Source organism: Carcharodon carcharias, chromosome 11 (assembly GCF_017639515.1).
Source record: "Carcharodon carcharias isolate sCarCar2 chromosome 11, sCarCar2.pri, whole genome shotgun sequence".
Taxonomy (NCBI): Eukaryota; Metazoa; Chordata; class Chondrichthyes; order Lamniformes; family Lamnidae; genus Carcharodon; species Carcharodon carcharias.
This window is the reverse complement of record NC_054477.1, coordinates 45,041,540-45,054,624: the sequence shown is the minus strand read 5'-3', so window position 1 is coordinate 45,054,624 and position 13,085 is coordinate 45,041,540. Positions and strand designations below refer to the sequence as shown.

At 41.1% G+C, this 13,085-nt stretch overlaps 1 protein-coding gene across 1 annotated transcript in view; it reads right to left on the bottom strand.

The window, feature by feature from the left end:
* The window catches only part of hsph1 (heat shock 105/110 protein 1), a 107,243-nt gene that overhangs the window by 56,731 nt on the left and 37,427 nt on the right, over window positions 1-13,085 (bottom strand). Inside the window, exons 7-11 of the mRNA XM_041199632.1 lie at window positions 8,047-8,291; window positions 7,426-7,654; window positions 4,300-4,406; window positions 4,005-4,138; window positions 1,137-1,336 (exon numbers count right to left, since the gene is read on the bottom strand). Of these exons, the coding sequence (XP_041055566.1) occupies window positions 1,137-1,336; window positions 4,005-4,138; window positions 4,300-4,406; window positions 7,426-7,654; window positions 8,047-8,291 (915 nt within the window). The remainder of the gene's footprint in view (window positions 1-1,136; window positions 1,337-4,004; window positions 4,139-4,299; window positions 4,407-7,425; window positions 7,655-8,046; window positions 8,292-13,085) is intronic.

Below are 13,085 nucleotides of genomic sequence, written 5' to 3'. Positions count from 1 at the left end.
TCTTAACTGTCCTCTGAAATGGCCAGCAAACCACTCAGTCCAAGGGTAATTTGGAATGGACATTAAATGCTGGCCTTTTCAGCAATGTCCACATCCCCATGAAAGAATAAAGGAAAAAATCTGCAACGCCTCAGATACTGGAACAGTCTGTTTCCATATGCAGCAAGACCTGGACCATATCCAGGCTTGGACTGACAAGTGGCAAGTAACATTCATGTCAAAAAGTGCCTGGCAATGACCATCTCCAACAATCTCCCTTGACATTCAACTGCATTACCATTGCTGAATTACCCAATGACAACAACCTGGGGCTTACCATTGACCAGAAACCAAACTGGACCAACCATAGGTCAGAGGAATTCTGTGGTAAGTCACTTCCTGTCTCCCCAAAGTCTGCCCATCATTCACAAGGCACAAGTCAGAAGTGCGATGGAATACTCTGCATTTGCCTGGATGATTGCAATTCCAACAACACTCAAGAAGCTCAACACCATCCAGGACAAAGCAGCCCATTTGACTGGCACCCCATCCACCACCTTCAACATTTACTGCTGCCACTACTGACACAGTGGCAGCAGTGTGTACCATCTACAGGACGCATTGCAGCAACTCACCAAGGCTCGTTCGACAGCACCTTCCAAACCCATGACCTGTACCACCTAGAAGGACATGAGCAGCAAATGCATGGGAACACCACCATCTGCAAGTTCCCTACAAGCCACACACCACCGAGACTTGGAACTATATCACCATTCTTGCACTGTCGCTTAGTCAAAATCCTGGAACTCCCTAACAACATGTGGGTGTAACTATACCACGTGGACTGCCATGATTCAAGAAGGCCACCACCACCTTCTCAAGGGCAATTCAGAATGGGTAATAAATCAACCACATCCTAATAAAGAATAAAAATAAAGCTTTTCATCTGTATGGTATCCAGTCTCTTAGAAGCGGCAAAAACCATTCCAAGAATTGGAAATATGAAAATAGGGATATCAACAAATACTTTAATTTGATAAATTTCAGAACACAGTAAGTGTTCAGTATTATTGGAGCAATGTGGTGTGTGATTTGATAATCCCAATAGCCATTTACTTATTCAGAATATTTAACGCTCATGGCATTAAAGGACTTACCTCAATGTCCCCAACTGTGTCAGGCGTACAGGGACCCAACTCTGTTTCCATTGTTGCTTCAGTCTCTTCCACTTTTACCTTTTCCGTCATAGATGCTGTTGAAACACTGAAGATGCCATGAATGTCGATGCATACATTTACCTTCACTTTGGATTTTTCACCATCTATCTGAGGTAGAATATCCTGAATGATAAACTGCCCTACAACCAAAAAGGTGGTTTAAAATTAGTAGGAAAAGATAGAAAAAACAAATATGCAAAATTCTGTACATCAGAAAAAAGCAAAAAAAGGTGAAACGTTGGTTGTTTTTCCAAGCACCCTTAGGTAGTGTTTCTGCGTTGGGGGCAACAAGCAAAACCTGCACATTTATAAAAGTGTTCTCCACCACTCCCAACCTACAAATTTCCACTCACTTTTTGCATTTCAGCCAATTTTTTAAATTGAAACATTTTGCTCTAAAATCTATTCAATTGAAAGGATGGTAGCTAGGTGCAGTTTGATTGATACATTAAAAAAGGGTTTATCACAAATAACAGCATTTACAATCCGTGTCAATCCATCACCTAGAAAGGATCTTGGCTCAGTAGATCAGCGAGTGGAGTCCGTATGATTAGAGTTTAGGAACAGCAAGAGAAGGGTCAGAAAATGTTGCTGGGAGTTGTTTATATGCCATCTAAAAATTGTTACACCATTGGACAGAGTATTAAGCAATAAATAATTCGACCTTGTAACAAAGGCGTGTAAAGGGGATCTTTACTCTTCATATAGACTGAAGAATCAAATTGGTGATGGTCGCCTGGAAGGTGAGTTAATAGAATAATTTTGTGACAGCTTCCTAGAACAGTACATTGTGGACCCAACTAGGGACAAAGCTATTTTAGATCTAGTATTGTGCATTGGAGAGGGTTAATTAGTAATCTCATAGTAAAAGATCCTCTGGGAAAAACAAGGTGTCAATACTACAATTGAATTATATATTAAGTTTGATAGCGACATACTTAAGACCAAAGTAAGAATCTTAAACTTAAAAACTTATACAAAGTCATGAGGAGAGAGTTGGCTAAGGATTGATTGGGTAAATAGACTGACAGCTTCTGGTGGTAAATAGACTAAATGTTGACTGGAGTTTAGAAGATTGAGGAGTGATCTCATTGAAACATAACATTCTGAAGGGGCGGAAAGGTTTTATCCCCCCCCCCCCCGGCTGGGGACTCTAGAACACATGGGCACAGGCTCAGGATAATGGATCAATTACTTGGAACACAGACAAGAGAAATTTATTCACTGGGGTTGTGAATCTTTGGAATTCCCTATCACTGATGTGAATACTCCATTGTTGAGTATAATCAAGGCTGGGGTATTTGGATTTTTGATTTCCAAGGAACCAAGAGATATGGGGAGCAGAAGGGAAAGTTGAGTTGAGGCAGGTGATCAGTCATGGTTGTAGTGAATGGCAAAACAGGTTCAAAGGGCCATGCAGTTTATTCCTGCTCCTATCTCATGTTCCTGATCCAAAAAGTATTTGGAGTCAGGGAAAGTCATTAATATTGATTCATAATTGGCATCCAATTGCAGTGCTACAGATGCATCTTAGGCACCCATTGGAAGAGGTCAAGAAGTGCAGCACCAACTGATAATGCCCAATAATTGTTATCCTATTCGAACAGTCCCTTTGCAAGGGGAAGATGAAGGAAGTGATATCTAACAACTAATGTTGACAGCTTACTTTTGAACTGGTCTCAAATGAATCCCCAAGTGGGCCCAAGGTTGCCAATTGCATTTTGGTAGGAAGAACATGGACAGAAAATATAAAATAAGGGGTGAAATTTTGAAGGGGGTGCAGGAGTAGAAAGACTTGGGTGTATATATGCCTACATCATTGAAGGTGGTAGGACAGGTGGAGACAGCAGTTAATAAGGCATAAAATATCTTAGGCTTTATTAATAGGGAAATAGAGTACAAGAGCAAGGAGGTTATGCTGAGCTTATATAATGCACTCGTTAGACCTCAGCTGGAGTATTGAGGGCATCATTCCTTAGGAAGGATGTGAACACATTGGAGAGCGAGAAGAGATTTTCAAGAATCGTTCCGGAGATAAGAAACTTCAGCTATGAGGATAGATTGGAGAGGTTAGGACTGTTCCCCTCAAAGAGAAGGCAGCTAAGAGGAGGAGATGTTCAAAATCATGACGGGTCTGAACAGAGTAAATAGAGAGAAGCTGTTCCTGCTCATAATAGGATTAAGAACGAGAGGGCACAGATTGATTTGCAAAAGAAGCAAATGTGATGTCAGGAAAATATTTTTCCGCACAGTGAGTGGTTCAGGTCTGGAATGCACTGCCTGGAAGTGTGGTGGAGGCAAGTTCAATCCAGGTATTCAAGAGGGCATTAAATGATTGAATAGAAATAATGTGTAGGGGTAGGGGGAAAAGGCAGGGCAATGGCACTAGGTCATAATGCTCATTTGGAGAGCCAGTGCAGACACGATGGGTTGAATGGTCTCCTTCTGTGCCATTAAAATTCTGTGATTCTGTGCACATATTCCTAGAGGTTTGATCACATGAGCAGTAGGAGCACTTTGTTGAAAGTAACAGTTTAAATTCCTTTGAAATGAAATCAGAGGAGATCAGCATCCTGGCCAGACAGACCAGGAAGATTTGATTTTTGCTCTCCCAAGACGGCTTAACTTAGCCAGAATGTTGGTAGGGATACTACAATTGGCCTCAGCACCCCTGGACTACAGAGGGAATAAGTCAGCCAGCGTTCCCAGCCTCATTGATTTTTGGGGCCTATAACAATAGCTCAGTTTTATTCAACTCACATGAAAATCCTTGGACTAAATTCACGTTCATGCAGAAAATTCGCTTACCTATTTTTACTTCAGAATAAGGGAGCGTTTGGGGATTGCTGTAAAAAGCTTCTAGTTCAAATGGCTTTTTTCTGTAGAAAGTGATGGCCTTTGAAAAGGGTGCTGCATGGTTTCTGGAATATACTTCGTGACTCCTAATAAATAATAACAAACAGCATTTCAAATTAATGTACAAGTAACTCAGCAAATGCTATTTGAAACTGTGATAATGATGCTTAAAAAGTTTAGCTGAAAATCAAAACAGAAAATTAATGAATTTTTAAAAAATAGTACCAAATGAAAATTGGATTCTTACCCCTCTACTTCATCTGCTTCTGTACTCCACTTCAGGGAAATTGGGAATGGTACTACATCTGTGATGGAGAATTCACGTACTTTAAAAGCAGGTGAAAGCATTGCACACTAAAAATAGGAGGAGTAATAGAAGTGTCATATCACGTGTTAGTATTGGGTTTATGTGGAAGAATCCAAATGTTTTAAAAATATATAGAAAATAGGCTGCCCGCCTCCCCACCCCATGCCTTTATATTATTATTTGCAAAATAGTAGTCATGGTTCACTGAATATTGTTGCATTAAATTAGCAGAAAGTGAGCTGGGCTTTCCTGTCTGACAGTGGGCCAATGTGCATCAGGCAGGTTTTAAAAATGTACTGGACCCAAATCCAGGATGCCCACACCTATTCCCAGCCGCTGCAACTTGAATTGGTATGGGAGAAGGGGGTGGCTCACAAGCCCACACACTTGTCCTGTATTGTCTTGTAAACCTCTTCCCTCTCTCTCTACAACGTGATCACATCCTTCCTATAGCCCAGAAGTGGGCAATTTTAATGGCATCGGGTTGGTTTTGGAAGGGGACATAATTCACAACAAAAGCGGTGTCATGGAAGATGGAGAACCATACAAAAGATAAGTACAAAAGGTGTTGCTAACTTCACATGTCAATGAAATGTTGCTAAATAAGTTATTTCTTCTTCACAAAGCGAGTGTTGATAGGACTTTGTTTTGAAAGGGTAAGTGACCATTTTTAGTGTGGTTGCCAGGTTGGCACTGCTGACATCTGGCAACTGTCAAATGAATGAAGAGCATTGTGAAAGTGGAAAAGTCTTCAAATATATGGACATCCACTAGCTAAAGTGCTATTCTGCACTGTACAATAGTGAAATACAGATCTGATGGTGTAAAATGTTTTATTTTCCTTGAAGTAGAGTTCCACCATATTTTTGGCTATTTCAAAACTTCTGACTGTCTTCACAGGTTTTAATAGATTCAATATGACTATAACTCAGGAGGGTTTATTGACCGCTGTTCAATGGAATCATATTACGAATCCTTTGCTGACTTGCAAACCCACTAATGAAGAGCAGGTGGTTGTTTTTACAGTTCTTCAGTGGAATTTCATAATGAATGCATGACTGACTTGAAACCCACTAATGAACGGAATTTGCTCAACAGGGACTGTTGACAAAGCTGTCAAGGGCAACGTGAGTTCAGTTATTTTGTCAGATTTCCGAGCTGTTAAGATGGTTTTTTTTTATAAAGTGTATAACAACTAGTGTTTATTGATTTTGACAGATCTATGAGCTTCTGAAAGACTTCCCAAATGTTCCAATAGGATTTCAGAGTTCTGTTTATAAATGGATACTGAGTGAGTAGGTTGGGCGGGTGGGGTTGTAGTGAAAGGGGAGTATGGAGGGGGGAGCGGGGGGGTGGAGATGCAAGTTAAAGGAGCCTCATATCCCCTCCAAATCTGGGCCGATATCATCGACCTGCCTCAAACATCAGGATTGCTGCTGGAGGCTGTAGGCTTGACTTTAGCCAATCCTCAACTTCCCCTTTGAAAATTGTGTTGGTGGGCACTGCCAGTCAGGAAGCAGGATTGCAACACTGAAAATTCTCCCAACTCCTGCCTCCAAGATGAAAATCTGGCCGGATATCTACTACATAACACAATATTTTTTTTTAAATGAATGGAGGTTGTGTGCATGGGGGAGAAACATCCAGACTTGGAACTATGTCGCCATTCCTTCACTGTCGCTGAATCAAAATCCTGAACTCCCAGACACTTTGGGTGCACCTGCGCCAGGATGGACTGTAGCAGTTCAAGAAGGTGGCTCATCATTACCTTATGGGCAATTAGGGGTGGGCAACAAATGCTGGCCTTGCCAGCACACCCACATCACATGAAAGAATTAATAAAATGCTGGAATTTGATTGCAAAATAAAAATTAGGCTCATAACCTGTTCTCACCTTCTGCTGAGAGATGTTGATTTTAACTCAAAGTAGGCGGTGGTGGGTGGGGGAGTGGTGAGTGCAAAGAACAGTCATTTGCCTAAGTTTCAGGTACAGGTATTTAAAGACCTGAACCTCACTAAAAATGCTGCCTGTCCATTTTCTGCCCTGAGCAGGCAAAAGAAGGTACAGTGTGTTTGCTGATAGAGAAAGACAAGAAGTCCTGGCTGCCTGATATTCTTACCATAATTAGTGGGGAAGGAGTTTGAGGCCCTACTGACAGGGAAGTGGGCCGGGGGAAGTGGGGGCAAGAAGAGACCCTGATTTTTCTTGTAGGGCCTGGAAGAGCATTTCTGTTCCTCTTGGTCCCATAAAAGGCAGGTTTTATTCTTACTTGACAGGGCCTCTTCGATCTGCCATCTGCTTCAGTTGGAGGACAGTTCTGGGGCCCCTTGTTCAGATCCCAGTCAAAATGCAATCATAGCTCTGTTGATTCAAGAAACCCATTTGCTTCAGACAGGGTCCTTTGCCATCTACAGAACAGTCCTTGTTAATATTTAAGTGGCAGCAATGAGTCAAGTTCCAAGCTGGTTATTAAATGCTCACCTGCCCATTTCTGCCAAGTCAGTAAGGTTCAAATTGACCCTAGTGACTTCTGGATCTAAAGATACAATTTGAGGAACAGGATCACAGGAAAAATCTAGCTTGCATCCATTATGCTTAATTCTTATCCATTCTAGTAACATTCTAGGTTACTATGGAAACAAATATACGTTTTAGTGTGCAGTATCTGAATAATTATAGATTTTGCAGATACTGTAGTTTTCCACTACTTTTAGCCACATGAAGCACAATCAATTACAACATCCAAACAATTTTCAGATACTCAAAGCGAACTAACCAGTTTTGCCTTCCTGGTTCATAGAAATTCAATACTAACTTAAATCAATTGCTTTCACTTTAATCTATATTCCATCTACTTATGGGCTAGTAGATATCAAAAGTTAAATGAAAAAGGTCATAAAGTTTACAGGGGCCAAAGTGCTTTCAGATCCCTGGTGAATTTGTTATGCAAGCAAAATACACCCCAGATTCCAGGATAATTTGGTTGCAGCTTCCATTTCTTTAAATTTTAAACAATAAAAATTCAGGTGTAAACACGATTATTGGTGTCCTAGTCAATGTTTTACCTGCAAAGCACAGCCTCTGACCACTGCTTCATCTGCATTGAGTGTAGTGCTGACAGCCTTCCCAAAGAATTTTGCGATCCTTTCTTTGACTGCAGGAATACGTGTGGACCCTCCAATTATCTCAACTGCATTAATATCTGCAAGTTTGAGTTGTGTTTGCTCCATAACTGATCGAAGAGGTGCCTCCACCCTTTGCAGCAGGCTTGCACAAAGCTCCTCAAAGTGAGTTCTGGAGGAAAATAGACTGATGAGCTATAGATCAAGTTTTAAATAAAGTTTTGAAATACAATGGATGATAAGCTGAATTTTCAAACAGAATTTGAAGATAACTGCTATAAATATCTTCCAGTCCAATAAGGTGACCACATCAACCCAATACATAGCCCTCCTTTTGGTGGGTCAGTAACAAAGCACCATGGATGGCATCTCTGACTAAATAAGCAATGTTCTGCTGAAAAGAAAAAGTGGCTGTAGGTGGTTAACTTCAGAGAATAAAAGCAGCTCAACATATAATTTCAATACTTTAAGGTGCATACATTCCTCAGTCCATATGTTTGAATATGCCTCAGACTATACACAGGTGACGCATAATCTTGTTACTTAATTTTCTTTGTGCTTTACCGATTCATCTTTCCGGTTACATCCACGTCATTCATGAAGCATTCAATGCTCAAGGGAACATCCATGGAGTTGGCACTCATGAGTTTCTTCAGCTTCTCACACTCCTGATACAGTCGTAATAAGGCTCGGATTTTAGACTTCACATTTAATTTATACTTGGTTTTGAATTCTGAACAAAAATACTCTACTAATACTTCATCAAAATCTTGGCCTCCCAAATGTGGATCAAAGGCTGTTGCAAGTATCTGAATTGAAAAAAGAAAATTGGAATTTTAGCTTGTTTCTGCATTTCAGTAATTATATAAATTAACTGCTTATAGAAAATTTTTCAAAAAAAGTTTTTCAGATGAGCAGCCACTTATTTTTGCATCACAAATGCTTGAACATCATTTTCTGCATCTTTTTAAATAGGATGGCAATCAAGCTGCCCTACATATGTGACTTGACTTTCATTTGGGAGACTCAACATAGCAGGCTAGCAGTTGGTTCGTGGGTAATGGTAAAGGTGCGCATTTGGAATTTCACCTATGTTATAAGACTGATCCATCCTTTGAAAGGATAAGTACTTAAGACATGTTACTTCTATATTATCTTCATATTTATATGAAAATGGGCTAAAATAAAAAAGTAATATCATGTGCTAGCAGAATATTTGTTTATATTCCACAATAATCAGATAATCACTATCTCTTCAAAACTGATATCTTAAGCAAAAGATTTGCATTTATATAGTGCTTAGCATGACCACTGGATATCAAAGCACTTTCCAGCCAATGACGTACTTGTTGTTATTGGCAGACAGGTCCCCAGTGTAATGTCTCATCTGCAAAACTGCAATCATAAGAGTGCAGTGCTCCCTCAAAGAGCACTGGAATGTCAGCCTCGATTTCCATGTTCAGTCCCTAGAGTGGGACATGAACCCAGAACCTTGTGATGAAGAGATGAATGTGCAAACAAGTAAATCACAGCTGACACTCAAACTGAAAATGGAGGGGAAAAGCTAATATTCTTCAACCTTGTCAATTTTATACCCCCCATTGAATTTGAAAGTTCCCCCAAATCATTAATGAGAGATTAGCATGATTTCCCTCAGTTTTTCAAATTGAAAGCATTTCAATCGATAAGTATTTTAACGTGGCATTAGTGAGCCAAACAGTCAACCGAATTTGAAATATCACATGAGTGAGATGTAAATTACATAGTTTGCCAATTAAACTCTGTTACTTTCCTGATCAGCAATTCTCAACGAGTAACTGAGATATCAATTTATTAAAATTTTTGTTCTGTATTGAGGAGAACTGCCTTACATGTCATCTCTTTAAAGACAGTATTGAAAAAATGTGTAGCTACACATCTGTTAAATAGTAAAATTTTATATTTGCACAACTCAACTTCCTTGTGCCTTCTCTCTCTCTCCTCCATTATAAATTCATATGTCCACATTTATAATGAATTCTGCCCAACAAGTTCATCACTATGCTAGCGCACCTTGCTACTTGCTTCCCCGCTATCACTTAAAATGCTTTGGAAATCATGTTTTCTCTCAAGAGTTATTGAAATTTATATCCTGATTTAAATATAAACATATCCCTCAATATCATGAAAATTATAAGTAAAATAAATTAACTTTTATATTATTTAATGCCTTAAGGTTTTTACTTAAACGGCGTTGCAGGCTCGCCCAAAAAGTATGGGCTGGAATTGACGCTCTTTTGCCAGTGGGTTTGAAAATGGGGGGTGGTGGTGAGTGGAGGCATCGGGCAGCCCACCTGCCCTTGGGTATATTAAGGCCTTTAAGTAGCCAATTAATGGTTATGGAGGTTATGCTGTAACTATATAAAACGTTAGGGCACAACTTGAGTACTGAATGGAGTTCTGGTCATCTCATTACAGAAAGGATGAAATTGCATTAGAGAGGGTACAGAGAAGATTTACAAGGATGTTGCCAGGACTGAAAAACTACACTATGACAAAAGATTGGATAGGCTGGGGTTGTTCTCTTTGGAACAGGGGAGGCTGATGGGAGATTTGATTGAGATGGACAAAATTGTAAAGGGCCTGGATAGAGTGGATGGGAAGGGTTTCATCAAGGGGAGGTCATGCCTGACAAATCTGTTAGAATTCTTTGAGGAGGTAACAAGTAGGTTAGACAAAGGAGAGCCAATGGATGTTATCTACTTGGACTTCCAGAAGGCCTTTGACAAGGTGCCGCACAGGAGGCTGCTCAGTAAGATAACCCATGGTGTTGGAGGCAAGGTACTAGCATGGATAGAAGATTGGCTGTCTGGCAGGAGGCAGAGTGTGGGGATAAGGGGGTCCTTCTCAGGATGGCGGCCGGTGACTAATGGAGTTCTGCAGGGGTCAGCTTTGGGACCACAACTTTTCACTTTATACATTAATGATCCAGATGAAAGAACTGAGGGCATCCTGGCTAAGTTTGCAGATGATACAGATATAGGAGGAGGGACAGTTGGTATTGAGGAAGTGGGGAAGCTGCAGAAGGATTTGGACAAGTTAGGAGAATGGGCAAAGAAGTGGCAGATGGAATACAACATGGGCAAGTGTGAGGTCATGCACTTTGGTAGGAAGAATAGAGGCATAGACTATTTTCCAAATGGGGAGACAATTCAGAAATCTGGAGTGCAAAGGGACTTGGGAGTCCTAGTCCAGGATTCCCTTAAGGTTAACTTGCAGGTTGAGTTGGTAGTTAAGAAGGCAAATGCAATGTTGGCATTTATTTCGAGAGACTAGAATATAAAAGTAGGGATGTACTGCTGAGGTTTTATAAGACTCCGAGCAGACCACATTTAGAATATTGTGAGCAATTTTGGGCCATGTATCTCAAGAAGGATGTTCTGGCCCTGGAGAGGGTCCAGAGGAGGTTCACGAGAACAATTCCAGGAATGAAAGGCTTAACATATGAGGAACATTTGAGGACTCTGGGTCTATACTCGATGGAGTATGGTGCATGGTCAAGTGGAGGGGGACTTCCTTGGCAGTTCCCTTGTGCCCATTGGAGACACCCGCTCCCAAAGTCACACTACTTTACCCTCCCCGCCTGACTACTCAAGCCCAGCCCCACAACCCCCCCCCAAACCCTAGCTGGGGTCTGCCAGCTTGGCCCTGGCAATACCATGGACTTACCTCAAGTTCGTGGAGTGTCTGTAGCCCCAGCAGTGGCCACCTTTCACACCTGGCACTGCTGGGTTTGCAGAGCTGACAGCCAACCAGATTGGCCGGTAGCTCTCCTAAGGCGAGAGCGCAGCTTGCCTCAGTGGAACAGTGCAGCAGGCCATGGACAGAAAGCTCAGCATGGGAACAAGGTAGAGAACTAAAACAAAGCAATCAGAAGCTCGGGGTCGTGTCCACAAAGCAGTCACCCATTCTGTGTTTAGTCTCCCCATTGTAGAGGGAGCCTTATAGTGAACAGTAAATACAGCGGACTAAATTGAAAGAAGTACAAGTAAATCACTGCTTCACCTGGAACTGTGAGAAGGAAGGTGGTGAAAGGGCAGGTGTCGCATCTCCTGTGCTTGCATGGAAAGGAGGGCGTGTTAAGTGTGACTGAGTAGGGTAGGGTATCGCAGAGGGGAAGGGGATGGCAGAGGAAGATGCGTTTGGAGGTAGCATCATGTTGGAGCTGGCAGAAATGGTGGAGAATGATCCATTGAATACAGAGGCTGGTGGGGTGGAAAGTGAGGACAAAGGGAAACTTATCAGAGATCTGAAAGGGAAGGGAAGGCATGAGGGCAGAAGTGCATGAAATCGATCCAACACAGTGGAAGGCCCTGTCAATTACGCTGGGTGGGAATCCTCAGTTGAAGAAAAGAGGAAGACATATTGGAAGCACTGGTGTGAAAGGTTGCATTGTCAGGACAGATAAGATGGAAAACTGGGAGAATTGGAATAGAGTCCTTATCAGAATCAGGGTGTGAGCAAGTGTAGTCAAGGTAGCTGTGGGGGATCATGGCTTTCTATGAATATTAGTTGATAACCTATCTCCGGAAATGGAGACAGAAGTCAAAGAAGGGAAGAGTCAGATGGACCAGGTGAAGGTGAGGGAAGGGTGGAAATTGGAAACAAGGTCAATGACGTTTCCTAGCTCATGGAGATAGCAGGAGGTGGCACCAATACAGTCAGCTTAACATCAGTGGTGGGAAAGATAACAGAATCCCTACTAAAAAAGGAAAAATAGGAAAATGTCTACAAACTGAAAATATAATAATAAACAATCACCATCATCTACGCTCTTTAACTCTTTAAAGAGGAATTAGACAGTAGACAAGCATAATGCAGTAGATGAACTTCTGACCATCTCTGTACCATTACTAACACTGCTTATTTCCATCTCCATAATACTGTCCAACTCTGCCTATGCCTCAGCTCATCCGCTGCTGAAACCCTCATCCAGGCCCTCGTTACCTTTAGACTTGACTTGATGGAAACAGGGAATATAAGTAAATAATAGCTTTTAAAGAGTGGCAGGAGGTGGGAAGTGGATCAGTGCTGGAACCACTGTTTGTATTTAGATCAATGATTTAGGCTTTGTAATTGAAAACAAATTTCTAAATTTACAGCCGACACCAAATTGGGAGGGGTAGTCAAAATTGAGAAGGACTGCAACAAATTACAAGATGACATTTTTGCAGAATAGGCATATAATTGGTAAATGAATTTCAACACCATGAGGTATTACAAAAATGAGGAGGTCAAATATTACTTGGAAAACAAGAATCTAAATGGGGTGGAGGAGCAAAAAAGATCTGAGAGTACAAATAAACAAATTACCAAAAGCTATGACAACACCTGTTAATAAGGCCATTAAAAAAAACAAACCATACACTAGAGCTTAATTCTAGAGGGATAAAATTGAACTGAGAAGTTATGTTAAACTTCTCCCTGGTTGGAGCACTTTGGAATAATAATTACAGTCCTGGTCAGCATATTATGACAGGAGAGAGTGCAAAAAGATTTACAAGGATCATACGGACCTGCAAGGTTACACCCAACAGGCTGGGTTTCTTTTCTCTTAAAAAAGA